Source organism: Drosophila albomicans, chromosome 3 (assembly GCF_009650485.2).
Source record: "Drosophila albomicans strain 15112-1751.03 chromosome 3, ASM965048v2, whole genome shotgun sequence".
Taxonomy (NCBI): domain Eukaryota; kingdom Metazoa; phylum Arthropoda; class Insecta; order Diptera; family Drosophilidae; genus Drosophila; species Drosophila albomicans.
The window spans coordinates 53,018,102-53,044,806 of record NC_047629.2 but is presented as its reverse complement, the minus strand read 5'-3'; the positions used below and the strand labels follow the sequence as shown (position 1 = coordinate 53,044,806).

At 41.6% G+C, this 26,705-nt stretch overlaps 1 protein-coding gene and 2 long non-coding RNA genes across 30 annotated transcripts in view; 2 read left to right on the top strand and 1 right to left on the bottom strand.

The window, feature by feature from the left end:
* LOC117571165 (ankyrin-3) overlaps positions 1–26,705 on the bottom strand; it is a 78,893-nt gene that overhangs the window by 31,181 nt on the left and 21,007 nt on the right. For 8 of the 21 annotated variants that reach the window (XM_052006105.1, XM_034253179.2, XM_034253194.2 and 5 more), the window contains exons 5-15: positions 26,455–26,658; positions 25,029–25,956; positions 11,767–12,049; positions 11,302–11,708; positions 11,035–11,246; positions 9,117–9,321; positions 5,153–5,312; positions 4,245–5,083; positions 1,357–4,188; positions 365–463; positions 226–306 (exon numbers count right to left, since the gene is read on the bottom strand). In XM_052006105.1, the coding sequence (XP_051862065.1) occupies positions 226–306; positions 365–463; positions 1,357–4,188; positions 4,245–5,083; positions 5,153–5,312; positions 9,117–9,321; positions 11,035–11,246; positions 11,302–11,708; positions 11,767–12,049; positions 25,029–25,956; positions 26,455–26,658 (6,250 nt within the window). Of the gene's footprint in view, positions 1–225; positions 307–364; positions 464–1,356; positions 4,189–4,244; positions 5,084–5,152; positions 5,313–7,705; positions 7,733–9,116; positions 9,322–11,034; positions 11,247–11,301; positions 11,709–11,766; positions 12,050–24,738; positions 24,868–25,028; positions 25,957–26,454; positions 26,659–26,705 lie in introns of all 21 variants that reach the window. The other 13 variants (XM_052006115.1, XM_052006103.1, XM_052006106.1 and 10 more) reach the window with 3 other exon arrangements.
* LOC117571170 (uncharacterized) lies at positions 13,198–23,190 on the top strand. 8 transcript variants are annotated; one of them, XR_007955140.1, is made up of 5 exons: positions 13,198–13,296; positions 21,532–21,693; positions 21,756–21,882; positions 22,316–22,389; positions 22,453–23,190. It is a non-coding gene; the product is annotated as an uncharacterized LOC117571170 (long non-coding RNA). The 8 variants fall into 8 exon arrangements; XR_007955139.1 differs by lacking the exon at positions 13,198–13,296 and adding an exon at positions 21,458–21,475; XR_007955142.1 differs by lacking the exon at positions 21,532–21,693 and having other exon boundaries at positions 13,206–13,514; positions 21,791–21,882.
* Positions 15,755–17,994, top strand: LOC117571171 (uncharacterized). The gene is made up of 5 exons (XR_004572425.2): positions 15,755–15,915; positions 15,975–16,303; positions 16,367–17,134; positions 17,212–17,434; positions 17,485–17,994. It is a non-coding gene; the product is annotated as an uncharacterized LOC117571171 (long non-coding RNA).

Here is a 26,705-nt window from a genome sequence, read left to right as displayed (position 1 = left end):
AAAAAACACACTACATAATGTGGCTCAAAAATCATACGATATTGTGAAACAAATCAAAAATGGGGTATACAGAAATCATCGTTACAAGTTGATATTCTTTTTTTTTTTTATTTTCAAAGAGGCAAACAGAAGATTGTAGTTAAGTCAATTTACATAACAAATACGTAGATTGCATAGAAAAGGCAACAACTCAATACGAGTACTCAAAACTCAAATTGCACTTACCAATTGTTGAAATGGCAGAGACACGTTCAAAAGTCGACTCTGTGGTCGAGTGCAATGTGGTCACAGTGTCGGCTAGATAATCTGCAAAGTAATTCGTTTAAATTGCAAACTAGTTAAATTAGGTTTAGGTTAAGCTTACCACGCTCTAAGCTGCCATGATCGGGCTGCTCAGTCTGCTTTTCAGTTTTGGCGTCACTCGGTGTTGGTGGTGGAGTTTGGGAATGTGGAATGTCACTCGCTGGGAAATTAAATAAAGAAAACAATTAAATTTTGGATGGTGCTTTTTCTGTAAACAAACTATGTACTAGACAGCACACTAACTATTTCTTGAACCTGCCATTTTATTCGTATGAATTTGGACTTGACCCTAGAACCTTATAGTTTTATACCCGCTACCCATAGGGTAGAAGGGTATTATAACTTTGTGCCGACAGGAAATGTATGTAACAGGTAGAAGGAGGCATCTCCGACCCTATAAAGTATATATATTCTTGATGTCAGTCTGTCCGTCTGTCCGTGTGTCCGTTCGAACACCTAGATCTTAGAGACTATAAGAGATAGAGCTATAATTTTTTTCGACAGCATTTGTTATGTTTGCACGCAGATCAAGTTTGTTTCAAATTTTTTTTCACGTCCACTTCTGCCCCCACAAATCAAAAAACTCGAATAACAAGCGTAATTTTAAAGCTAGAGTTGCAAATTTTGGTATATAATAATAATAATAATATATAATAACTATAGTAATTATGATTAGAGATTTGGTATATTTTTTTAGTATTTTGCAATATATTTGGTATATTTTGAGAATAGAACCGAAAAATATATTGCTTTTATTCAAAATGGGTACCGGGTATCCCACAGTCGAGTACACTCGACTGTAGCTTTCTTACTTGTTTACCGTATACATTGTGCTTTTTAATCTGTCGAATCATCAACATAAGACAGGAATAAAACATTTAATAAACCTACAAAAATGTACAAACTACACTCAACTTATTTCTTAAACCCTGAATTAACTTTGAAGTTGAACTTTATTTTACAACCTTCTAGCTCTCACCGTAAAGACTGTGCTAGCATTACTCAATCAGTCAAGACTTATATAGTATTTATTCGATAAGTCGTACAACTCACCGATTTGTTTGAGCTCATCAGTCATCTCAATTAAACCCTCGCTCATCTTTTTGGTGATGGTGTCGCCGACATATTTGCAGAACTCGGCATCGGTTAAGGACTTGCGTGGCTCGATCGATAACGGAGCCACGAGTCCTTCATCCTTTGTGATGGTCTCACTTAGAGGCACAGTGGCTCGTTTGCCAAAGGTGTCACTGTCATATTCGCAGGAAAGTTGTGTTTGTTGTTCCATGGCCAGGAAATCGGCGGTCATCTTGCGTGTGGCAAATGGTGAGACTTCACCAATTGGTGCCGCCGACTCGATGCCATCGCCAGAAATTAGCTGCGATTCGGCAGCTGGCTTATGTTCAACTTTTTTAATAATTGTGGCCTCTTGGGGCTGGACATCTTCAGGCAGGATTGTCGTTTCAATATTGGCGGTATTTATAATCAGTTCACTGACTGTGCTCTTAATAGGCTGAGCTGGCAGCTGTGTTTGTTGTTCCATGTTGAGGAAGTCCTCGGTAAGTTGACGTTCGTTTAGTGGCTGCGCTTTTGGAGCTGCTGGTTTGATGGCTTCATCAACCAATGATTTTCTGGGTTCAACCACTGGAATTTTACTAGCTGGAGGTGCTGGCTTTGCTGTCACTACTGAGTCGGTTTCAGTAGTCGTTGTTGGCTGAGGGATTTTGCTGGCTGGTGCTGCTTGCTTCACCGAGATTACGGACTCGGGCTCAGAGGTTGTTGATGTCTGGCTGGACATGATAATCTTCTCAGTTGTTTGTGGCATGCTTGGCAGTTGACTTTGCTGTTCCATGCTTAGGAAATCATGAGTTATCTTATGGGTATCAAGCACGATTTTCTCCTCGATTTTGTGGAAAGTCTCAACTACTTCGGCTACCTTTTCAGCCACCTTATCTTCCTTGGGCTGTTCCTGCTGAATGGGGATTATGCTGGCTTTTTCAGCGGGCTTTTCAGTTGTTGTAATCTTCTCTTCGATTGTGTGGAAGGTATCTATTAAATCGGTTAGCTTCTCGGTCACAGTCTCGGCCTTGGCAGCTATTTCCGACTTGGGCAGAATTTCAGCAGTAGACGTTGGTTGAGGGATTTTGCTAGCTGGCACTGCTGGCTTCAAAGAGATTACGGTCTCGGGCTCAGAGGTTGTTGCTGTCTCAGTTTTTGGTGGCATGCTTGGCAGTTGACTTTGCTGTTCCATGCTCAGGAAATCATGAGTTAGCTTGTGGCTATCAAGCACGATTTGCTCCTCGATTTTATGGAAAGTCTCAACTACCTCGGCTACCTTTTCGGCCACCTTATCTTCTTTGGGCTGAACGGAGATTAAATCCTCCTCCAACTTGCTGGCTATTTCAGCGGGCTTCTCCGTTTTCGTAACCTTCTCCTCGATCTTGTGGAAGGTATCGATTAACTCCGTTACCTTCTCTGTGACAGTGTCGCCCTTGGCAGCAACTTCCGCCTGCTCCTTTGGCAGCTCGGAAGCCATGCCTGATGTCATAATTGTGGCAGTTGATGTTACAATGTCGTCGAATACTTTGATGTCTTTTTCTGCCAGTTTCTCGACAGACTTTCTGGGCTCAACTTTGGGTATTTTACTAGCAGCTGGAGCTGCCTTAGGTTCGGCTGCCAACTGGGTCTTCTGTTCAGATTGCAGAAAATCTTGTGTCATCTTACGTGCATCAATTTCCATTCCAGTTTTCACTGGTATTTTGGAAATTGGCTTTTCCACCTTGGCCTCAGCTGGTTTCTCGACCTCTACAGTCTCAGCTGTGGCTCGAGGTGCTGCCGTGGGCTTCAGGGGTTCCTCGCTGGGTTTCTTCATCAGCTTAGGAATTTGTGTCTTGGGCTCACCACCATGGAAATCGTACTTGACCTTCTTGGCCTCGAAATCGGCAATTTTCTCATCAATCTTTGTGCTCTCGACAATTTCCACAGTCTTGGAAACCTGTTCCATTGACAATGACTGCGCATCCTGGAGATGCTTAATAGTTTCGCTGACCTTCTTCGTTTCGGAGACAACTTCAGTGGACTGCTCCTTGATCTCCTCCTTGATTTCCTGTTTGCCAGACTCGAAGGAGCTGATAATATTTTCCACCTTTTTGCTGGCAGTCTCAGTTACTTCGCTGATAACCTGTTCGACTTCCTTGATCGTTTCCTGTGGCATTGCTGCCACTGGACTCGTCTTCTCCTTGAACTCCTCGACGAACTTCTCGTGGACAGTTATCGATGTGGGTGTCGTTGAAGCTGGCAGTTGGCTACGTTTCTCAAACTCCAGGAAGTCCTCGGTAATGTCGCGTGCTTCCTGGCGAGTTATGGAAGCCATGCGGCTTGTGGTTGCCGTGTCCTTGGATGTCTTTTCAGCAGTGCTGATGTCCTGGACAATCTTGTCAATCTTTTCTGGTGAAGGCAGCTCTTCTTCCTCCGAGCTGCGTCCAGAAGTTTTTAGCTTGTGCGTCAACTCTTTGTCAAAGTCGGTTTTGCTGATTTCCGTCGAATCCATTTTGCCCATCTTCATCTTGATGACCTGGTCAGGTACTGACGCAGTCTTGATGATGACATTGTCGGCGGGTAGCTGCATAAGGATCTCGGACTCGTGATGTGCCTTCTTGTCCTCAATCAAACTCTTGCGTTTGATCTCGGTAATTTCACGTGTGATTTCCTTCTTTTGTGTGGAGGCAGGAATGGAGCGTTCCATGGAGAGACGCTTGACGATCTTCTCACGGCGCTCGGCAACTGTGCGTTTGGCTTGTTCCTCATCAGACTCGGACTCTTCAATTTCCTTCTCCTCAGCGGAGTACTTCACTTCCTCGCGTTCATTGATCTGCTGTATGCGCTTGCCTGGAATCGAAATTTATGATTATAATACTATTTTCACCCCAAGACTGATTACATACTTTCTCTGCGCACCAACTCCTCGACGGATTCGGAGTTCTTCATGAGATCAGCCTCGTCGAACTCCCGGGAATGCGAAAGTCGGCCACTCTTGCACTTCTTCATGATGTCATCGCGTCCAATGTTCTTGAGCGCTGTCTCCAGTGCCAGTATTTCATAGTTGGGTTTATCTTTGTAGAGCCGAATCATGCTCTGCGCTTGTCGCGCAATACTGTCGGTATTGTGGTTAATGATCTCATCGATCTCATCCGTCGTGATGCCAATCTCTGGCGCCAATTGTATCCAGTCCTTGCCCAACAAATTGGAGAGATCAACAATGCGTATGTCGCCGATGTAATGATCATTTTGATGTTTGCTCAAGCTGAACATCGAGGTACGATAAGCCGAGGAGACGCGCTCCGAGAACGCGGTTGTCGAATCGGGTATAACCGCTTCGGGCAGTACGATATTGAGTATGCAGATGGGTTGCTGTGGCGGCTCACCCTTGGCCACCTTCGGTTCCTTCATAAACAGCGTGCGTCCCACAATGTCGGCATGCTGATCCTTGACCCGCACTGTGAAGGGCAGACGATTCTCTCGGAAGGCTTTGAACTGCAGCTGCAATTGATCGCCAGACTTTGTGACGGGCACCAGATTGCCAGCCATTTCAATGTACTGTGGCTTGCCCTCGAGTACCTCGACATCGCGGCTCTTGGCAACCTCTGTGTACAGTTCGTGCTTCTCCAGCGTCTTATCCTCGCGATCATCGGTCATGCAGAAGACACGCAGACGCGCCTCGAAGGGTTCGATCTTCTTGGCAAACACCACAAATCTGGCTATGAACGGCACGTGAATGACTTCCCTGTAAAGGTTGGAGTTGGAGTTCAGTTTTTAGGAATCCCTTCAGAAATCTATAGCGACTTTATCTTACTTGTACAATTCTGTTGCCATTTTGGTGGCATCGGAAATATTACGACAATCCATTAGCCAGAAGCGAGCTGAGACTGTCGTTGTGAATGAGACGCAATCGTTCACAAATGTCAACGGTGTGGAGCCGGTAACATCTTCCCATTGGGCACGGGATGGTCCGCCTGGTTGGGTTGGATTTGGATTTGGGTAAACAAAATGTTCAATTTTGCGGGCAAAGTGTAGATGAGGATTAAGAGTATACGCATAGACTACATATGTATATATAGTATTTTAAAACTCTTTTGAAAACTCTACTTTTGTCTCATTAGCAGATAATAATTATTATGTAATTCCAAAATTGTTGTTCAACTAATTCGAAAACGCAAAAGTCAACAGAAAATATGTCTTTGAAAAATAGTTCAATAGTTTGTAAATAGAATACGATTCGTGTGTGTTTTTTTTAGATAATTACAAAGCAGTTGTATGATAAGAAAAGTATTTGAAAAGTTGTAATTGAATTGATATTAAAAGTATTAGAGTATGTATAGTATAAGGCGTTAGAAGTAGAATTTTGAAATATTTGTGAATATTTATTTATGTTTCTCTGTTGTGTAGTCTGTGTGTGTGTGTTAAATGAATTCATGTGATGCAGTGATATGATATGTATAAATGTATAGTGTACGTGTATATATATAAAGATATGTTTATGGCTTTGGTTACAAGCAAAAGATATTTATGTAGTTTATTAGTTAGGGCTGTAGCATTTACAGAGTTACAGGTACAAAGGTACTTGTTACGCTTACATTGGAAGCCAGTTGAAACAACATGCTTAATACGAGTTACTTTCAAAAACAATATAAAATCAGTATGTTTGTCATTGAATGATAATTAAGTGAGCGTGTCACGTGTTTCTTGTTCAAAATGTGTACAAAAACATTAACAACACAATCATAAAACGTAAACACAACTCAATCGAAGAACATAAACACAATTACACAACGAAATTATGAAAAATAACTCAATAAAACCGTCAACTTTTTCATATATATATGTATATAGTATAAACAAAAGATATTGTATCTTTTAGTATATTATTAGAGCTTGCCATAGCAGTAACTTGATTTAAATATATTGCATATTGGCAGTTTTGTTTTTTTTTTTTTTCTTCCTTGATTTGGTTTTTGGTTTTCGGTTTCAGAAAAGTTCTCTTTGGTGCCACAAACAGTAGAAATTCAAAATTGATATTGTTTTGGAAAAGAATTAATGCGTAAATATATTTATTGTACTATATTCTGCTTTATGCTGTAATTTGTTGTTAAACAAATGATAACCAATTAACTTAAATGAGAAATCTATAATCTTAACTCTCCAACCAAACTAACAAAACTACTTGTAATTAGATTAGGTGCGTGTACATTCCATAACTCAAAAACAATTCCAAGTAAATCATAATCTTAAATTGGAAATAAAAATATAATATAATGAATTGAAAATGAAGTCTGGCAGAATTAGTTATAGCCTTGATAGTAAATACGGTTTCAATGGCCCAAAGAGCAACTTTAGCATTTATTATTAAATTCTTATTAAAGACCTACAAACGATTTGGAATGAAATTGTGCAATTGTTATTATTATGTATAGTAAAACCGCGTGCAGTCAGAAATTCTTTAGTTATTTGGATAATTATGTTAAGTAGATTAGAGAGAGAGAGAGAGCGAAAGAGAGTTAGAGAGAGAGAGAGAGAGAACGCAGCAAAAATGTTTGTAGGACAAGCTTAAGGTTCATAAAAGTGAATTGGAAATGTAGCTTACTTTGGAAATAAATAAGCTATTTGGCTTTTAAGCACAACATTAACTTGGCCTTGGCATAAGGAACTATGCTTTGAAGGAGGGTCAAAAAACGCCCAACAGAAAGTGTACCTGAGCTTCTGTTTAATTGTTTTGTTGTTTTTTATTTTTGTTGTATGTTTTCATTTTTTATTTTGTATTTCGTATTTTGTTTTGTACAGAAAACCCAAAGACGCAGCGCAACCCGAATTTGAGCAATAAGGTTCCAAATAAAAGAGGTTGAAATCAAGGTAAAATAATTAACGCAAAATATAATTTAATTGAAATAAAAGAAAATATTTCTTAAAGCATATAGTAGATAAGAAAATATATATATATATATTTTTTTTTTTTTGAGAAATATTTGCAATAAATTTGTTCTTGAATAAGAAATTTGTTTCAAATGAAATATGCAGAATTTTCAAATATTTGTTTTGCTTTTTGACAAAAATTTTCATTTTGTATTTTTTTGTTTGATAGTTTGCTTCATTTTCAATAAGAACTATGTTGTTATTGTTATTAATTATTTTTGGCATAGAACGAAACAACTAAATATGAACAAATAACATATTTTTTTTTTTTTTTTTTTTGGTTTGTTTAGTTTGTAAACAGTTTCAATTTGAATCTTCATACATGTTTGTGAATATTTCTGAATTGATTTTGTTTTATTATTGACATTTTCATAATCTTTTTTTTTTTTTTGGTATTTATTTTGATAGTTTTTTGTTTGTTATGGTTTTTTTTAGTTACCTTTTAGAGACCTTTTCCGAAACACACCTTCAATGGATTGAGAAAACAGAATGGAATGCGTGCACATATGCAATGACGCATTAGTACGAAATTATATAGAACAATTAAATACGATTTCAATTAAGAATTGAATTTGAAGTAGTACATGTTTTATTTTGTTGTTATTTAGTTTTGTGATTTGTTTTTCGTAAATCATAGTAGTCATAGATAAGAAACATTAAAAAGGGAAACCATAGAGAAACGAATCGAGATTAATAATATACATAAATATAATACTTATAATAATTAATAACAAATATATATATATACTGGAGCAAACACTGTTTGGCACAATGATGTGGCACTGAGCATGACATTAAGTTGAGTACGAGAGGGAGAGAGATAGAGATAGTTAGAGGGGGGAAAGAAGGGGAATATGTGTATGTGTGTGTGAGGGGAATTCTGTATCTGTATCTGTATAGTTTTGTATCTGCATCTGTATCTGTATCTGTGTTTGTGTTTGTGTGGGTGTAGCTTGAACATGAGCGTATCTGTGTGACTTGAAATGAGAGGTGAGAATGACTTGAACTATGGCTATTTGCTGTTTGTTGTTGTTGTTATTGTTGTTGTTTAACTATTTTACTATTTGATACTATGATTGTTACTTTGTTACTTGAACTGGCTTGCGTTAATTGTAAATATAGATAGTAAATACGATAGTAAAACGAGGCTAATTTTAATTTAAATCAACTTTAGAATTGGATTAAATGCTGCAAACCCGAAAAAACTTATACGCATCAACTACACAGACACAAGCACATTGATTCTATCGAATGGGGCCTCTGGATACGAGTTAATGTATTTGCAAATCATTTTTCGAATCATTTCAGATCGATGTTTGGTTTTGGTTTAATTTTTGTTATTAATTTGTAGTTCACTGTACAACATTATGTAGGTAGGTAGTAAGTATATAGATAAGTATATGGCATGTATATATATAGTACATGATACTTTGTATGTAGTAAGTACATTATAGTAAATTTGTATAAGAAAAACCCAAAAAAAAAAGAAATAAAATACTTTACTGTAACCATAGGCAAAAACTAAGTAGAAAATACAATTAAAGAACATAAATCAAAATGGAAACATACTTAGGAAGCACTTAAGTTTGGAATGAATTAAATGAATAGCCCGAGAGTTTGAGAATAAAACGGAGGGGGGGAAAGTTCAGGAAGTTACTCATAAACATCAACTAACAAAACGTATAATATTAAGTAGATACTCATAATTGTTATATAACTGCTTGGAGCACATTTCACAACAACACAAAAATAAGGCTGACGATCGATGCGATTCGAATCGATTCGTTTTGATTCGATTCGATTCGATTCGATTCGTCGTCGATAGCGATATGGTAACAATTGCAACTTACCTGTGATCGAACAGAGCAGGCGAAGCGTTGGCGTATTGCCCGAATACTGATTGATCATACCCTGGCTGTGTGCCTTTGGAGCGGGCATGCTCAGTGTGATGGCCTTGTGGAATTTGCGACGTCGCGGCTCGACCGTTACAATCGGTGAGACGGCGACCCCGCGACCCAGCAGCTTAGCAGTGAGATCGGGATCAACCGGTTGGGCCTAGAAAAGTGTAACGAATTTTTCACTATACTGAAGGCAAAATAAAATCGATTTTTGCGGCCACTCTTCTTACATCGAGTAAATGAGATACAGAAAAGAAGAACAACATAAAAATTATTTATAAAAATGAATATACAATATGAAATATGCGCCATTTGTTTAACACACTCATTCTTGCATTTGGAATGATTCAAATCAATAATTAAAAAAAAAATTGAATGGATTTTGGGCTAAATGGTGAACATTTTGTTTAGCTTTTGTTTTTGTTTCTTTTTTTTTGTTGTCGATTTTTACAATGCTTATTTTGCTTATTCGGTTTGTTGATTCGTATTTAATGTTATGTCTATATCGCACATGTTCGATATCATATTTAAAATACAGCATAAGTAGATTAACTACAAACAATAACAATGTTCAAGCCCATTTATGTCCCAATAAATTTAGTCTTCAAAAAAACTTCAACTACAACTTAACGACTAGAAAACCAAAAACAAAGAAAAACTAAAAAACTAAATAAGTATTTATATAGTAAGAAATGCAAATAATATGTGCTAAGATTTCTTCAAACTCAAACTCATGAGTGGGGCCATTATAAAATCGTTTATTTTGCTTACGGCATGGCTAAAAAGTGTTACAACTTCATTAGGCACTTCAAACCGAACCCAATTGCAACGGTCTAACCTTTTTTTTACAAATATACAATATATACATTGTTTTCAACTGTCTTTTTTTTAGAAAAAGCAATTTAATGGAAATAAATTAATGAATCAAAAGGAAAATTAATGAAAAGATTTTCATTGTCATAAAGTTTTTGTTTTTGTTGAACTAAATTTATTGGGTAGTACTTCATTTCAGAAAACTGTTATAATCTTATGCATAATTAAGTATTGAATAGTTTATAATAAGCATATATATATATAAATATATAGTATAGTATAGGTTAAATATTTCATTATTTACGAGTATTGTATTGCGTATCGTATTGGACAATTTTCATTTATTTTAAGTTAGTTTTAAGTTTTAAGAAAATATCTCCTTCCAATGATCCATGATCAATTCATCTTCAATATGTTTCGTATAAGTTGTAAGTAAAGTATTATTGCAAGTCACTAGTATTATATCTTCCATTGTGCCATAAAGTTATTTTTCTTTTGCCGTGTTTTTGTTTTTAAGAAATGTATTTAAACAAAGTGCACATATTTCATAAATAACATTTGAAGCCCCCATTCGAAAAAAAAAGAATATCGGAATCGGAAGGCAAATCTAAGTACGAGATTAATGTGTATATATTATTTTGATTTGAATCGCGATATACGAGTATATAGTAAATATAGATTGTATATAAGTGCATAGATATCATCTACTTAGTTTGGCTTCACCGATTACAGAGTTACTTCTTCATTGGATAGAGGCGGTTAAGATATTCGATTAAATGCGTATAATAACTTTTTGTTTGGAAAACTTGTCAATCTTTCTTTTCGATATTTGTTTTTTTTTCGGAAGTTGTACGAGTATAACATATGTCGAGTATATATTTAAATGCACGATAACTTGCTAATCATTTTGATATTTCATTGTTGGAATTTAGTGTGTGTTTATGGTTGTGTGTGTTTACCAAATGAGCGAGAAGCGCTTCTTTTTGGGCACATGATTGACGCTAATCTTGCGTAGTTTCTCTGGCGCAACGCCTTTGCGTGGTTTAAAGAGGTTTACCTGTAAGCCAACTTTGATTTTCTTGGTCAGCGCCCCCTGCGGGAAGACGGCCTGCACCTGAGGCACCACAGTGCTGGAGACCATGCCGCCCTCGGGTCCAATGGCGTGTACCTCCTGGCGTATACGCGATACGACAGCAAAGTACTGCGGGAAATCGTAGGTGACAAAGCGACACACATGATTGCCAGCCTGCTCCTCCAATTGTGCGATCTCTGTAAGCGGAGGATGTTAATAACTGACAGAAGAAAGGAAGTTAAGGAAGCTTACCCTCTGGCTCAAAGCATTGCTGCATGACATCGTGTATAATCTCCTCGGAGTTGTCGATAGTGTGTTCGCGCCAAGTTTCGCCGTTGTCGGAGCGCAGAATGATGATCTCACGCTCCTTGCCACGCAGGGAGGCAAAGTGCGGCACCTCCATGACAACGGGACCGATGAATTTCGTCGAGCAGGGACCCAGCTCGAGGACGCGACTGGCCAAAGCCTCGCCCTCCATCAACTGCGGCGGATGCATGGTGCGCTGTGGCTTCACATAGCGACAGGTCACCCGCGTCGGCTGGCAGGTGGAGCGCGACGGAATGATCATGCGCACTCCGCTGTGGCGACAGCCCCGCATCGCCCCGCCCCGAGCATCCACCAGGAATGAAACCAGGAAGCTCTTCCAGCTCAGCTTGCGACTGCAGAAGTTTCATTAGTAATCGAAGATAGTTATGGAGAGTCTTCTTCTTCACTTACCCCACATGTGGCGGCTCATCGTTGTCATTGCCATTGGCAATGTAGACACCATCGACGGTGGCCTTGGGTGAGGATCCATAGACCTGAGCCTTGTGTGGACTGATCATCTCCTCGCCAATGGTGGGCGGCACTCCGCTGGCATACTCAGCGCTTTGGGTCATGCGATTGGAGTCCATGCGCTCATCGCGGGTCACATCAATGGGCAGCGAGTCGTCGCCTAGGGATTTCATTTCATCAACGGTCAGATAGCGATAAGGTTGATCTGATAGCATATTATCTTCGCCTAGATTTGGATGTGATTGCGATTCGATTGCGATTTCGATTTCGGTTGCATTCCAGCGCATTTCAATTAAGCAACAAGACAGTCCAATTGGCCATATAGCGTTGTTGTAGTTGTTGTTGTTGTATCAGTTGTTGTTGTTGTTGTTGTTAGTGTCAGTGTTGTTGTTGTTTCAGTTGTTATTTGCAGTTGATGAGAGCGCAGTGCATTGAAAATAGAAGAATGCAAATGAGTTTTTGTTTTAGTTCACAAATTTCGTTAGTTCAACATGCAACGTTTCATTTAAATTTACGTACATAGATATATATTTATTATATTTGTATATTTTTAGGTGATATATAAGCTAGCATGAGTAATAAGTAGGAGCTGAATATTATGGCTTAAATATATTATTATTATTATTGTTTTTTTTCATGCCGTGGTACAAATAAATCAGAGCACATCGATTTGGATTTCAATAACTTAAAATGCTGGAAAAACTTTTCTTTTTTAAAAACACCCAGAGTCTCAACTATATTTACATTGATCTGAGTATAGCTGGAAATTAAACAGTTTCAAAAATTTTCAACAGACAATTTAATAAAAAAAAATCTTGTCAATACTTTTTTAGTCCATTTCCTTACACTTTTGGGAGATACACTTAACAAAGCTAAATAAGTAAAAAAAAAATTAAAACGAATTTATTTTTGACAGACCAAAGATTTGAAGCCTTTGCAGAGGAAACTTAAGTAGTAAACAACATAATATTTTAAATTCATAATTTCTACCCTTTTTGACATATACTAGTTGTGAACGTTGAAATAGCAGTGTGACAGAAACCAAACCACATAGAGAAAAAAATCATGACTGAAAAAATATAGATTCAAAATTTTTAGTTCTTCAAAAGAATAATCTTGTTTGAAGATTTTATTCTTGTATTATTATTTATTATTCTTCTTATACCTACTAAAGCAGGTTTCTTGATTTAAGATATTTTTGACCATATAAAGAATAATGTTGATTCAAGATTTTATTCTTAACTTGTTACGGACTGGTTGTCTTCCCTGGGGCCGTGCCGGCTGGCTCATCGGTACTCAGGTGGAGTCCCATCCCTGGCCCGCAGTCCGCACAATCGATAACTTCACCGATATTAACAGCTGTTTTTTTTACAACAGAAAAACACATCACTAACAAAACAAAACAGCTGCCGCGCAATTGGAAAATTGCGCAAAAACAAAAGGAAATTCAAAACAAACTATTGACGACGATAAGTACAAAGAAAAAAAGAATAATAAACTACTCACTGATCCATTTTGTGTTTGAATAGGGCCTCAACTGGACCCCGGCGTACCCACCCTGCCTGAGATGGCCACATCGGCGCCATCTCCCTTTCGTTGGCCACCACCTCAGTGGCTGCTCCTCATCCGGCGTAGCGCTGTCGAATCCCCCTCCCCTCCATGCTGAGAAGACTCACACAACCATGTTCAACGTAAGTACTAATATATAATTCATGAATTTCTCTTAATATCTAACATTTAATTTATTTACAGGTATAATATTAATATATATTCGAATTTCATTACAGCTACACGGAACAGTATTTGAAGCAAAGGCAAATAAAACAAACAAGGCGGAACAACAAAGAGAATAAAAACGGAGTAGGGACAATTATATATGGTATGTAAAGATATCACAGATAGGTATATTTATGTATGTATGTATATATAAATGAATGTATGTATATAAATGAATGTATGTTTGATTCGCTTAAATGTCTACCTTGACCTGCCTAAGAGCTCTTGAGGTTTGGTGAAGGGGCGATAGGTGATAATATAGATCATTCACGTATATTCTGTTTTTACAAATACAACTATACATTTGTATCTCCGTAGAGGCAAATGTCGATCTGGATGAATTTTTGTCCAACACCTACTCTGCCATTTTACAACAAAATATTGATTTATTTTACTTTAATTTGTACTCTACTTTAATTTATGTTTTTATTAATTGCCTTTGGAATTTTAATTTACATTAATATGATTTTATAAGTTTTGTCTTTTAATATGTTTCTTATATTTTCTGCTAAATTACTAATATGTTTCTTTCTACAGTCTTCACTTCAATTTAATCTAATTTAAATATTGCTCTAGCCTTCAAAAATTAAGTTTTTGTGGTTTAGTTTTTCAGGTGAGTTATCAAATTATATTCTCTTTCTATATTTATTAATACTTCAATTTGGTTTCTTTTCAGGCTGAATTACGAATTCTTTGGAGTGAGAAATCTACGATCGCCGATGACGGTCGTCATCAGTCGGGAGTTGACGATGTCGCATTAAAATTGGACAGGGAACGGCTTGGCGCGCCGCACTAACTCACTCGGACAGGCTCCTCCTCTTGCTCGTCGCTGGATGCGTCGTTCAGCGTTCGCTGTCCCACGCCGTCGATGGCGCTCCTGTCGTTAAAGCGTCGTGTGTCTCGCGGATGGTTGCCCGCACTTATCCAGCGGTGATTGTGGCCGCTGGTGTCGCTTGACCAAGTTCCTTCTCGCTCCCTCGCAGATGGTTTGCTCCAGGTGGAGTTGGGTCACGATCGACTGTCGCCCTCACACGATTAAGTAGCTGAAGATGCGATGCTCTGCTGCTGCGGGTTTTTCTCGGCTGCCGTCGCGGCCCGATTCGGAGTTGCTGGCGCTATCGTTGTTGTTGTTGCTGCTCGAAGAAAGCGACTCGCGCCTTTGTTGAACCGGACTTGAGCTTCTTGAGCGTGGAGTATTTGTTCTCGCCGGCCTTAATCTGAGCCTCACTGAGTATGTCCAGGCTGCTCTGGTTCTCCTCGATCTTGTGCGGCGCTATCTCTTTACTTATTTTAATACTTTCACGCACGTTGTTGCCGTTAATGGTTGTTTGTAATTGCTCACACTGTTGTTAGTTTACGATCTTGTAACGGAATTTCTTTTTATATACTAAACAAATCTTAAATTTTTGCGTAACTTCGTATTTAATATTTATTTTAGGGTGCAGCAAACACGTGGAGTAGAGTCTTCTCTTGCTTTTTCTCGACCGTCTCCAACCTTCATCCAAATTCAACTCCTCGAGCCAGAAAAATCCACCTTCTAACCTCTCATAAAAAAAAGTTGACCGTGCTTTTTCAACTCCTATTTAAACAGGAGGAGCAATTTTCAAATTTCCCTCCCCTGGAGTTGCCATTTTCATCTCTCCGATACATCGCCTTGCGATATATCGATAACCCCCCCCCAACATTGCTGGCACAAACGATATCCCAAAACGTAACAATACCCCCCCCTAGATCGTTTGTGACCAGCCGGCATCTATTGCAGCGCCCAACGTAGGCTACACCCACGACACTAATTGAAACAGATATAGAGGAACGGATCACCAACACTACATCCGGCAGGCGGTAAGTCGAGCTCACTATAATCGTATATCCTTGCTGTGAAAGACTCCTAACGATCTTCCTTGCAGGTCCTCTAATTCATAGGCGTTGCTACCTATACCTCGAACGACCCGGCATTTTACAAACTTCTTTGCAAACTTCGCGTTGAATGCTTTGCCGAAGTTGCTAAGTGCGAAGTTTCGCCTCCAGACTTCTTGTCCTGGCGTCAGGAGAAGTTGCCGTGCACGCTGATCATAGCGCTGACGACTGCGTTCATAGGCCTTGTGGAGATTGCTCCTTCACTTGACTTCGGATGATGGCCAGTCTATCCCGGGCTTCTAGGTCGGTGATAGCATGATCCGACAGTGATCTCAGCTTCCTGGCCAACTTGTATTGGTGTCCGTTCAAATACATGTGTTGGCCGAACACAGCGAAAAACGGCGTCACTCCAGTAGCGCTATGGACTGCGTTGCGTATCGCTACCTCGATTTCCGGTAGGTAAGCATCCCATTCCCGGTGGTCGTTTTCCAAATACGCTCTTATGCCAGATATTACAGTCCGGTTTACGCGTTCAGCGGCATTACTTTGGGGCGAATACACAGGCGTGCGCATATGGGTGATTCCAAAGCCTTTGACCATCGTCTCAAAGGATTTGGAAATGAATTGCCGTCCGTTGTCAGAGTGTATCACCTCCGGTACTCCGAATTTGAAGAATACTTCGTGAACTAGGAAGTCCACGACATCCGCAGCCGAAGCGTCTCTCATCGCCTTCAAGAAGGTGAACTTGGAAAAATGATCTACGACTATGAAGATCCAAGCGTGCCCACGTTTGGATCGTGGATATTTCCCCAAAAAGTCTATATATAGCTTCTGGAATGGGCGATCGGTGAGCATTTCCTTTCCAATGCCGGCCTGCGTTGAGTAATTCAATGCTTTTGTCTCCTTACAGGTAGCACATCCTCGTACGAAATCCTGTACTTGTACCGCCATGCCAGGCCAGTAAAAATGCCTCCTCAGTGCATGCAAAGTTTTCGCCACCCCGCCGTGAGCTGACGTCTCGTCCGAGTGCGCCTTCTGGATCAATCCCGCCGTCAGTGAATCGGGTATCCACAGCTTCCAGCTCGACTGGGTCGTTCCATCGTCAACCGACTCCTCCGTCACTCTCTTAAACAGCATGCCACTCTGTACTTTCACGTCTGGCAACCGATGTTGTTGGCTGGTGACCTCGTTGACCAGCTGTTTATAGTCGGTTGACTCGAACTCCGTCGTCTCCATCCCAAGAAGATCCTCCGGCGTCACAATTAACTCCTCTACGCTTCTCGACAAAGTATCCGCAACGACATTCTCAGTCCCCTTTCGAAACTGCATCGTGAACGGAAAAGCCTGGAGTTCCAGTGACCATCTGGCCAGTCTCCCTGTCAAGTCCTTGAGACTCATGAGCCATTGGAGGCTTGCGTGGTCGGTGATCACGGTGAATGGCATCATTTCAACATACGGCCTAAATCGGTGAATGGCCAACTTCGCTGCCAAGCACTCCTTTTCAGTCACCGTATAGTTGACTTGGTGCCGGTTCAATTTGGCCGAAAAGAACGCGATCGGCCTTTCCTGCTGTTCCTCGTCCAATTGGAACAAAACAGCTCCGACTCCGAAATTCGATGCGTCACACTGGATGTAGAAAGGCTTCTTAAAGTCGGCGTGCACCAACACAGGAGCCGTGGTAAGGGCCTTCTTCAATTTATCCACAGCATCAATAGCTTCTTCACTCAGCTGAAACTTCCCACTCCTTTTCTTTAGAGAATTCGTCAGTGGTACTGAGATCTCTGCGAAGTTCTTAATGAATCTCCGATACCAGCCAGCCGTACCCAAGAAGCTACGCAGTTCCTTGACCGTTCTTGGAGCAGGGATGTTATTTATGGCCTCCACTCTGCTCGGATCCATCCGCAAAGTGCCTCCACCTATGATGAAACCTAAATAGTTGAGGTTCCTAAAGCAGAACTTTGATTTGGCCATGCCAATGGTGAGATTCGCCTTCTTCAAACATTCCGCCACTAGTTTTAAATATTTTAGGTGTGTGTCGAAATCCGCCGAGATGATTAACAAATCGTCCAAGTACACGAATACATTGGACCTTAGGGACGTCGGGATTACTTTGTCCATGAGTCGGCAAAGTTGCTGTGCTGCGTTGCATAATCCGAAGGGCATGTGGCGGAATTGGTACAGCGGTCGTCCCGGAACTGTGAAAGCTGTATAAGCTCTACTGCTTTCCTCCAGCTCGATTTGCCAGAAAGCAAACTTCAAATCGACACTTGAGATGAAGTGCGTCTCGTCGATCCGCGAGAGAATGCCTTCGATGCATGGAAGGGGGTACGCATCTTTCACCGTCACGCTGTTCAGCTTCCGAGCGTCTAAACAAAATCGATTCTTGCCGGGCTTCATGACGACCGTCGTCCTATTGCTCCATGGACTGTTGCTCTCTTCGATGATGCCCAACTGAAGCATCTTATCAACCTCCTTCCACACGATCTCCTGTTTTGCTGGGGATAGAGGGAAATGTCGGTCCTTCACGGGTTCGGTTCCTTCACTTAGCTGTATCCGATGCTGCAACAGAGGAGTCTTACCCAATCCATGAATTTCAAATTGGAGAAATTCGCTTTTCACGGCTTCCAACTGACTCCTCTGCATCTCTTCCAGGTCCCACATCTCCGGATCAGACTCGACAACATCTTCGCGCCTCGGTAATAATCCACTTCCACAGTGGCTACTTCCGACACATCTCGGGGTGACTCTCGGTGGTCCAATCCTCCAAACAAATTCGGAGCGATGTTGAACGCTCTCCAGAAATCGATGCCCAAATAAATCTCCTGCTTTAAATCGGGGCACATGAAGAAAGTTATTTGCTCCGACTTGTCCCCATACGACACCGGCAGATTAATTCGTCCTAGGATCGGTCGGCTGGCTCCTGCAGCAGTAGTGACCATGGACGCGTACGGCTGAACCTTCCAGTTCATCTTACTGGCCAGCTCTCGGCATCCTCGCCCCATCAGACTAACGGATGCGCCAGAGTCCAGAAGGCCTTTGAAAACTTGTCCACCGATGACGACGTCTACAAAAACTCGGGGATCGGTGTTCTCCACTCTACGAACTGCTTCCACCACTTGCCTCTTCGTTATCCTTCGTCGACGAAAACGAGCGCGTGCCCTTATGACGCGTTTCGTGGCCAGTGTCATCCCTTCACACTGCCGCTCACCAAAAATTCTACTTCGGGCCGACATGTATGCCCGAACACATTCTCCATATGGCAAGCCTCTTAGTGTTCTTCCTCTCACTAAGGTGTTCTTTTCTTCTTCATTCACCAAATTTCTCCTTAACCTACTTGTAACCATACTAAACTTATGTTCTCTATTCGCAGTCGCATCCTCTACTTGCTCCTGTTGGCACGCCACTCCGGCTTCTGCTCGGGTCTCGCCTCCGAACGCGTCTGCCCCGGCTTCATCGCGTTCGCCCAGGTGTTTCCCGGACAATTTACGCATTGCGGGCTAAAAGTGTCAGGTTTGCCACACCTGAAGCAAAAAATGGTCCTCGTCCCGGACATACAATCCCGGAAACTATGACCAGGTTGCCGGCAGTTCCAGCAGATCCGCTTACTCGTCTCGCGGGTCTTCGCTGCCACCTCTTCCACTTCCGGGGATGGACTCTCGTCGCGCTGAGGTGGGACTTCAACCTCGTAAACTGACGGTTTGACCCCCTGCGGATATCTGGTTTGCTGTCCTTGTGATGAGCGTCCTCGACGGCTCATGTATCGCTCCACTTCGATACATTCTTGGCGCAACTCGTCCACCGTAAGAACATCCATTGCATACACATATCGGGCCAAGCCTTCCTTTAACCCGCGCTTTATAATTTTCACTAGTTCACGGTCTCGGAGAGGTTTCTGGAATCGTGAAGCTAGCCGCCGCATGTGGTGGATGTAGTCGTCTACACCTTCGCTAGACTGCTGTTCCCTCTGCAGTAGCTCCTGCATGAGGTCATGCTCGGTCTGGTAGCCCCGAAACCGGTCCAACATAGCTTGACGCAATTGAGTCCAGCTATCTACTCTCGAGTGCCTCACGTGCATCCAGTACCACTCCCTGGCTCTGCCCTCCAATAGAACATGGAAGTCGCGTAGCACTTCCCTCCATGGGCATTGGTATTGTCTCTGCAAGAACTCGATGCGGAAGACAAAATCCTCCACAGCGTGAGTGGAATCGGCACCATCGAACCGCACGTTCCAGCGTTCCAGCTTCAGGTAAGTGCGGTCCCTCGACGACTCAGTTACCATACCTAATTCGGTCCTTCCGTCTCCAGCATCTGACCGCATGTTGTCGTGGGGATTCCGCCAGTTCCTTGCGTGCGGATCGTACACTTCCTCAGGGCTCGTTAAATAATCTGGACGCGGCAACGGTCCGCGCATGGTCTGCACCGGCGGTTCCGGCTCATTTTTGTGGACCTTCGGGATTGCTCCTGTCCCTGCCATCGATTTTTGCTGCGTAAAGACGGGTTGACTGCCACTACTACCGTCCCTCTGCGGTCGGGTGGTCTCCTGCATCAGCTTCACCAACTCCATGAAGCCTGCGCGAATTTCATCGCGTATCGATGCCGCAATACCCTCCTGTAGTGAACTCCTGTAGGTCGCGTGGGCCTGTGCGAGAGCTGCACTTATCGTCGACTTGAGGACTGAGTCCGTCGGTTCCGGAGGATAGATATGTCGGCCCGTATCCGCCGAGTTGCTGGCAGTTGTGGCTCCCATGCCGGATGCTACTGCCGGTGGTCGAGTACCCGGTTGCAAAGCCTCTTGCTCCAACCCTACAAGTGCCTCAGCCGATGGAAATTGTACTTCCGGGAATCCACGAAAGTTCATCGGAGTCCTCGCCATACCTCCCACTAGATGCGGCAGGTTCCCCGGTGCTCCATCTGTTTCGCGACCCTCCGACATTACTATTTCCCTATTAATCTACTGCTATATAAGAAAACGATACCTATCAAAACAAACTCCTATAATAAATAAATAAACACCAAAAACAAACACGTACCGGAATAAATAAATAAATAACTCAAACAACAACAAAATTTTCCTTCTATAACATTAACGAACGGAAGGGAGAGAAAAACTTCACACTACGACCTAACCAACGCTTTACTACGCACAATTCAAACAATGGACAAACACTTAAGCACTAATCAGATGCTCTATCCATCACTCTCGTGATGGATGGCATCCAAGGAGCGCTACCTGAGATCTATTTTGATTCCGTCTCGCTTTTGAGCACGTTTGGTGTCCGCTGTGTGGCAGGTGCGGCGCAGAATCGATCCTGTATCGACCTGGGTCACCTGTCGCCTATGCTGATACTGGAGCATCAGGCCAGCACACATCCAAGCGTCACTCAAAATGAGACAGAACAAATAGTAGACATAAACAACGAAGAGAAACTACAGAGAAACTTAGAGACAACAATGCTAACCTAATATCACAATTTTATCACAGTCTTTGTTCGTTGCTGCCACCAGGCTACGATGACGCGTTGCAAACTCTCTACTTCCTCGTAAGAGTGACACACGCACATCAACAAAATGAACAAACACTGCAACAAAAAATGACATTAAGACTTGGATCCTGTCACCGAATGAAATCCTGCTCAGAGCTGCGCAATTATGGGTGACTACATCGCACCACATAAGTCATCAGATGAACACAATTCCACTCAACAAAAGGACATACACTACATCGATGGAACTATCTTTTTTTTTTTTTTTTATTTTTTTGAATTCAAGTTTCAAAAGTTGGGCGCCATATTGTTACGGACTGGTTGTCTTCCCTGGGGCCGTGCCGGCTGGCTCATCGGTACTCAGGTGGAGTCCCATCCCTGGCCCGCAGTCCGCACAATCGATAACTTCACCGATATTAACAGCTGTTTTTTTACAACAGAAAAACACATCACTAACAAAACAAAACAGCTGCCGCGCAATTGGAAAATTGCGCAAAAACAAAAGGAAATTCAAAACAAACTATTGACGACGATAAGTACAAAGAAAAAAAGAATAATAAACTACTCACTGATCCATTTTGTGTTTGAATAGGGCCTCAACTGGACCCCGGCGTACCCACCCTGCCTGAGATGGCCACATCGGCGCCATCTCCCTTTCGTTGGCCACCACCTCAGTGGCTGCTCCTCATCCGGCGTAGCGCTGTCGAATCCCCCTCCCCTCCATGCTGAGAAGACTCACACAACCATGTTCAACGTAAGTACTAATATATATATTCATGAATTTCTCTTAATATCTAACATTTAATTTATTTACAGGTATAATATTAATATATATTCGAATTTCATTACAGCTACACGGAACAGTATTTGAAGCAAAGGCAAATAAAACAAACAAGGCGGAACAACAAAGAGAATAAAAACGGAGTAGGGACAATTATATATGGTATGTAAAGATATCACAGATAGGTATATTTATGTATGTATGTATATAAATGAATGTATGTATATAAATGAATGTATGTTTGATTCGCTTAAATGTCTACCTTGACCTGCCTAAGAGCTCTTGAGGTTTGGTGAAGGGGCGATAGGTGATAATATAGATCATTCACGTATATTCTGTTTTTACAAATACAACTATACATTTGTATCTCCGTAGAGGCAAATGTCGATCTGGATGAATTTTTGTCCAACACCTACTCTGCCATTTTACAACAAAATATTGATTTATTTTACTTTAATTTGTACTCTACTTTAATTTATGTTTTTATTTAATTGCCTTTGGAATTTTAATTTACATTAATATGATTTTATAAGTTTTGTCTTTTAATATGTTTCTTATATTTTCTGCTAAATTACTAATATGTTTCTTTCTACAGTCTTCACTTCAATTTAATCTAATTTAAATATTGCTCTAGCCTTCAAAATTAAGTTTTTGTGGTTTAGTTTTCAGGTGAGTTATCAAATTATATTCTCTTTCTATATTTATTAATACTTCAATTTGGTTTCTTTTCAGGCTGAATTACGAATTCTTTGGAGTGAGAAATCTACGATCGCCGATGACGGTCGTCATCAGTCGGGAGTTGACGATGTCGCATTAAAATTGGACAGGGAACGGCTTGGCGCCGCCGCACTAACTCACTCGGACAGGCTCCTCCTCTTGCTCGTCGCTGGATGCGTCGTTCAGCGTTCGCTGTCCCACGCCGTCGATGGCGCTCCTGTCGTTAAAGCGTCGTGTGTCTCGCGGATGGTTGCCCGCACTTATCCAGCGGTGATTGTGGCCGCTGGTGTCGCTTGACCAAGTTCCTTCTCGCTCCCTCGCAGATGGTTTGCTCCAGGTGGAGTTGGGTCACGATCGACTGTCGCCCTCACACGATTAAGTAGCTGAAGATGCGATGCTCTGCTGCTGCGGGTTTTTCTCGGCTGCCGTCGCGGCCCGATTCGGAGTTGCTGGCGCTATCGTTGTTGTTGTTGCTGCTCGAAGAAAGCGACTCGCGCCTTTGTTGAACCGGACTTGAGCTTCTTGAGCGTGGAGTATTTGTTCTCGCCGGCCTTAATCTGAGCCTCACTGAGTATGTCCAGGCTGCTCTGGTTCTCCTCGATCTTGTGCGGCGCTATCTCTTTACTTATTTTAATACTTTCACGCACGTTGTTGCCGTTAATGGTTGTTTGTAATTGCTCACACTGTTGTTAGTTTACGATCTTGTAACGGAATTTCTTTTTATATACTAAACAAATCTTAAATTTTTGCGTAACTTCGTATTTAATATATTATTTTAGGGTGCAGCAAACACGTGGAGTAGAGTCTTCTCTTGCTTTTTCTCGACCGTCTCCAACCTTCATCCAAATTCAACTCCTCGAGCCAGAAAAATCCACCTTCTAACCTCTCATAAAAAAAAGTTGACCGTGCTTTTTCAACTCCTATTTAACAGGAGGAGCAATTTTCAAATTTCCCTCCCCTGGAGTTGCCATTTCATCTCTCCGATACATCGCCTTGCGATATATCGATAACCCCCCCCCAACATTGCTGGCACAAACGATATCCCAAAACGTAACAAACTTTAGCAATTTTTTTCTTTCTGTGTACATAGTAGAGGAGGAGAACTATCGATAGCACTATCGGGACTATCGATGGTTGGCCACTATCGACACGCTCTCGATAGCTCGCACTCTCGATAGTGATCGTTGATAGTGGTCGATATTTTTTCTAATTTCTTTGTATACCCTTATCCTCCGTAGAGTCGGAGAGGGTCTTCAGCAAAGCAGGATAAATTATTTCAAATAGGCGTACAAAATTATTGGTTGAAATAAATATATAAATAACAGTTAAAGTAAACATAAAAAATAAAAATTCATATTATTTGAATAATAATTATTTATTATTTTCAGATAAAGATTTGAAAACCAATTTCATACTCTCATACTTTAAACCAATATGGACTATTATAAAAAATAATTAAATTATTTTCTTTTACTGCACTATCGACAATTATCGACGATCGATTTTCCTTGATATCGTCGATACTCGATAGTTTATGAAAACTAGAGCTATCACTATCGATAGAGCAGACTATCGATAGTTCTTCACCTCTAGTACATAGCATAATTTATTTCTAAAAAATACAATAAGCTTTTGTAACAAAATTTTGTCTCAATGTCTCTTGTAGGTCGTAAGCACTGCTATTTCAATGTTCACAGCTGTTTATAAGTATGTTTAATACTTTCTACAACATTAAAACAAATATTCATGAAGTTTTTGGAGATTAGAATGTACATTTTCAGTAAATTTGCTGTAGATCTGAAAGACTTCATTGAATTTTCGATCATGATTTAAGAATAAAGCTTTTTGGTTAAATTTTGACATTCAATTTGTACAATCTTAAATCAAGATTTTATTCTTGATTTTAGCACGTTTTTTCTTTCTGTGAACGAGAATTACTTTTCATCTAAGTAAAATATTTCCATTTCCTCTACAAGGGCGCAAGGACTGTGTTTATCACAACGTCAAGAATTAATTTACACATTGAAGTGAGCCTTAAGCCATATAAAGTGCGCTCTTAAACACGAAGAATTTCAACAACAATTCGTTCAATTTGACAACAATTTCAAGACAATATCCATTGCCAATCGCAGCCAATGTCAGCACTTGATAAACAGCCAGCTCTGTAGCTTAGAATACGAATATATATAGTACGATATATAGTGAGTACTAGTACGAATACAAGTACAAGTAGGAGTACAGAGAGTAGAGTAGAGAGAGAGTTTTACAATTGGAGCCTTGGAGCGTTGACTCGACACTTACTGGAGACGTAAAGAAAGTCGCCCTGGTAATACGGCTGATAGATCAGTTGAGCATTGAATGGATTTGACCTCAATTGGCCAACGCCAATGCCAAACTCGTAGCATGCGTCCAATTCCCAATTTGTGTCACCTGACGACGGCAGACACATAAAAGCGGGATACATTTTGCTTAACTTAACATAAGACTAGGCATAGCTTTAGTTTTGGATAGTTTTAAAGTGCTGCACTGACTATGTGTGTATATTTGGGAAAGAGTATCGCAAAGACAGTGATATAGAGTGATATACATACCGCCTTCTTCCTCCGAGTCGGACATAAAGGATTCATGCATGGCCTCGGGCGCAACAACACGATACTTTTCCTCAGTCTGTGCCGGAGCAGCAGCTGCCTCATCCTCCTTCGTGATGGACTTCAGCGAGTCCAAGACACTAATGTAGCCCAGCTTGCGGGCAATGTGAAGTGGCGTCTGGCCATTCACAGTCTGAGCATTGGCATTCGCCTTGTGCTCCAGCAGAAGATTGACGATGTGACAATGTCCCTGCTGAGCGGTCTGATGCAATGGCGTATACCCGGCCTTGGTGGCCATGTCGATGTTGGCCCCATTCTGCAGCAGGAAGCGCACCATGTTCGCCTGTCCGAAGTGCGAAGCCACATGGAGAGGCGTGTAACCCGCCTTGGTGGCCATATCGATGTTGGCGCCATTGCGCTGCAGAATCTCGGCCACATTCACATTATCCTCCTGAGCACACAGATGCATGGGAGTCAAACCGTTCTTAGCTGGATGATTGACCGCTGCCTTGTGCTCGATCAGCAGATTCGAGATCTCAGCATGTCCCTCCTGGCTGCTCAAATGCAAAGGCGTAAATCCAGCCTTGCTCTCGGCATTCGCCTGAGCTCCGTACTCCAGCAACGTGGTGGCAATATCCATTTGATTCTTGCGTGCTGCAATGTGCAGCGGAGTGTGTCCGTTCTTCGCTGTGGCATGTGGACTGGCGCCCTTCTCCAACAAGAGCAAAGCAACCTGCTGGTTGTTGTAGTGGCATGCCACATGCAACGGAGTGACGCCATTCTTGCCCTGTGCATCCACATCCGCCTCCTTCTGCAGCAGCAGCTGAGCGACCTTAATGTGCCCATACTTGGCGGTCAGATGCAGCGGGGTGAAGCCCTTCTTGGTGGCCGCATCCAAGGCAGCGCCGTTCTCGATCAGCACAGCGGCCACCTGAAGCATTAGTGGGAAGTAGAGAAGAGTTAGTTGGGTTAAGAAGCGGGAGATTTAGAGAGTGTAAAGCAGTAAGTGTAAGCGTAGTTTACTGTGGTATGAACATATTGAAGGCTGTCTATGCCGAATATATATACTTCATATATGTTGATAAACATAAATGCTTGAACACCTGACATATTCGAGTGCAATCTTAAAATAAAATCAACCACAACTACAAATCATAAAAATCACAGGTAAGTAAAATCATAAGTAGAATATAAATAAAAAAGACTACATACAAAATAATGGCTACATTTATTCACGGCCAAACACATATAAAAACAACAAAAATAAAACATACAAATCGTAATCGTGTAATACTCGATGAAAGTAACAGAAGAAAGAGAAAAGTAAAACAAATCAAATGAAAAACTCCTGATGGCGTATCCAGAACAATTGCATCAGGTAGACGGTGTCGATGTGATCGGTGATCTTTTTGGCAATCAAATCTTTTACCTCATCCTGTCCCTCCTTGGCAGCAATATGCAGCGCCGTATACATGTCCTTCGTGGTGGCATCCACCTGAGCGCCATGTTGCAACAACAGCATCACAATGTCCACATTACCCAGCCTCGAGGCAATGTGCAGCGGTGTCTGTTGCTCCCTAGCACGAGCATCCACCTGAGCGCCATTGCGCAGCAGAATGCGAATGATGTCGGTCTACGAACAAAGGGGAAGATTAACAACACTGCGTATACGTAATATGC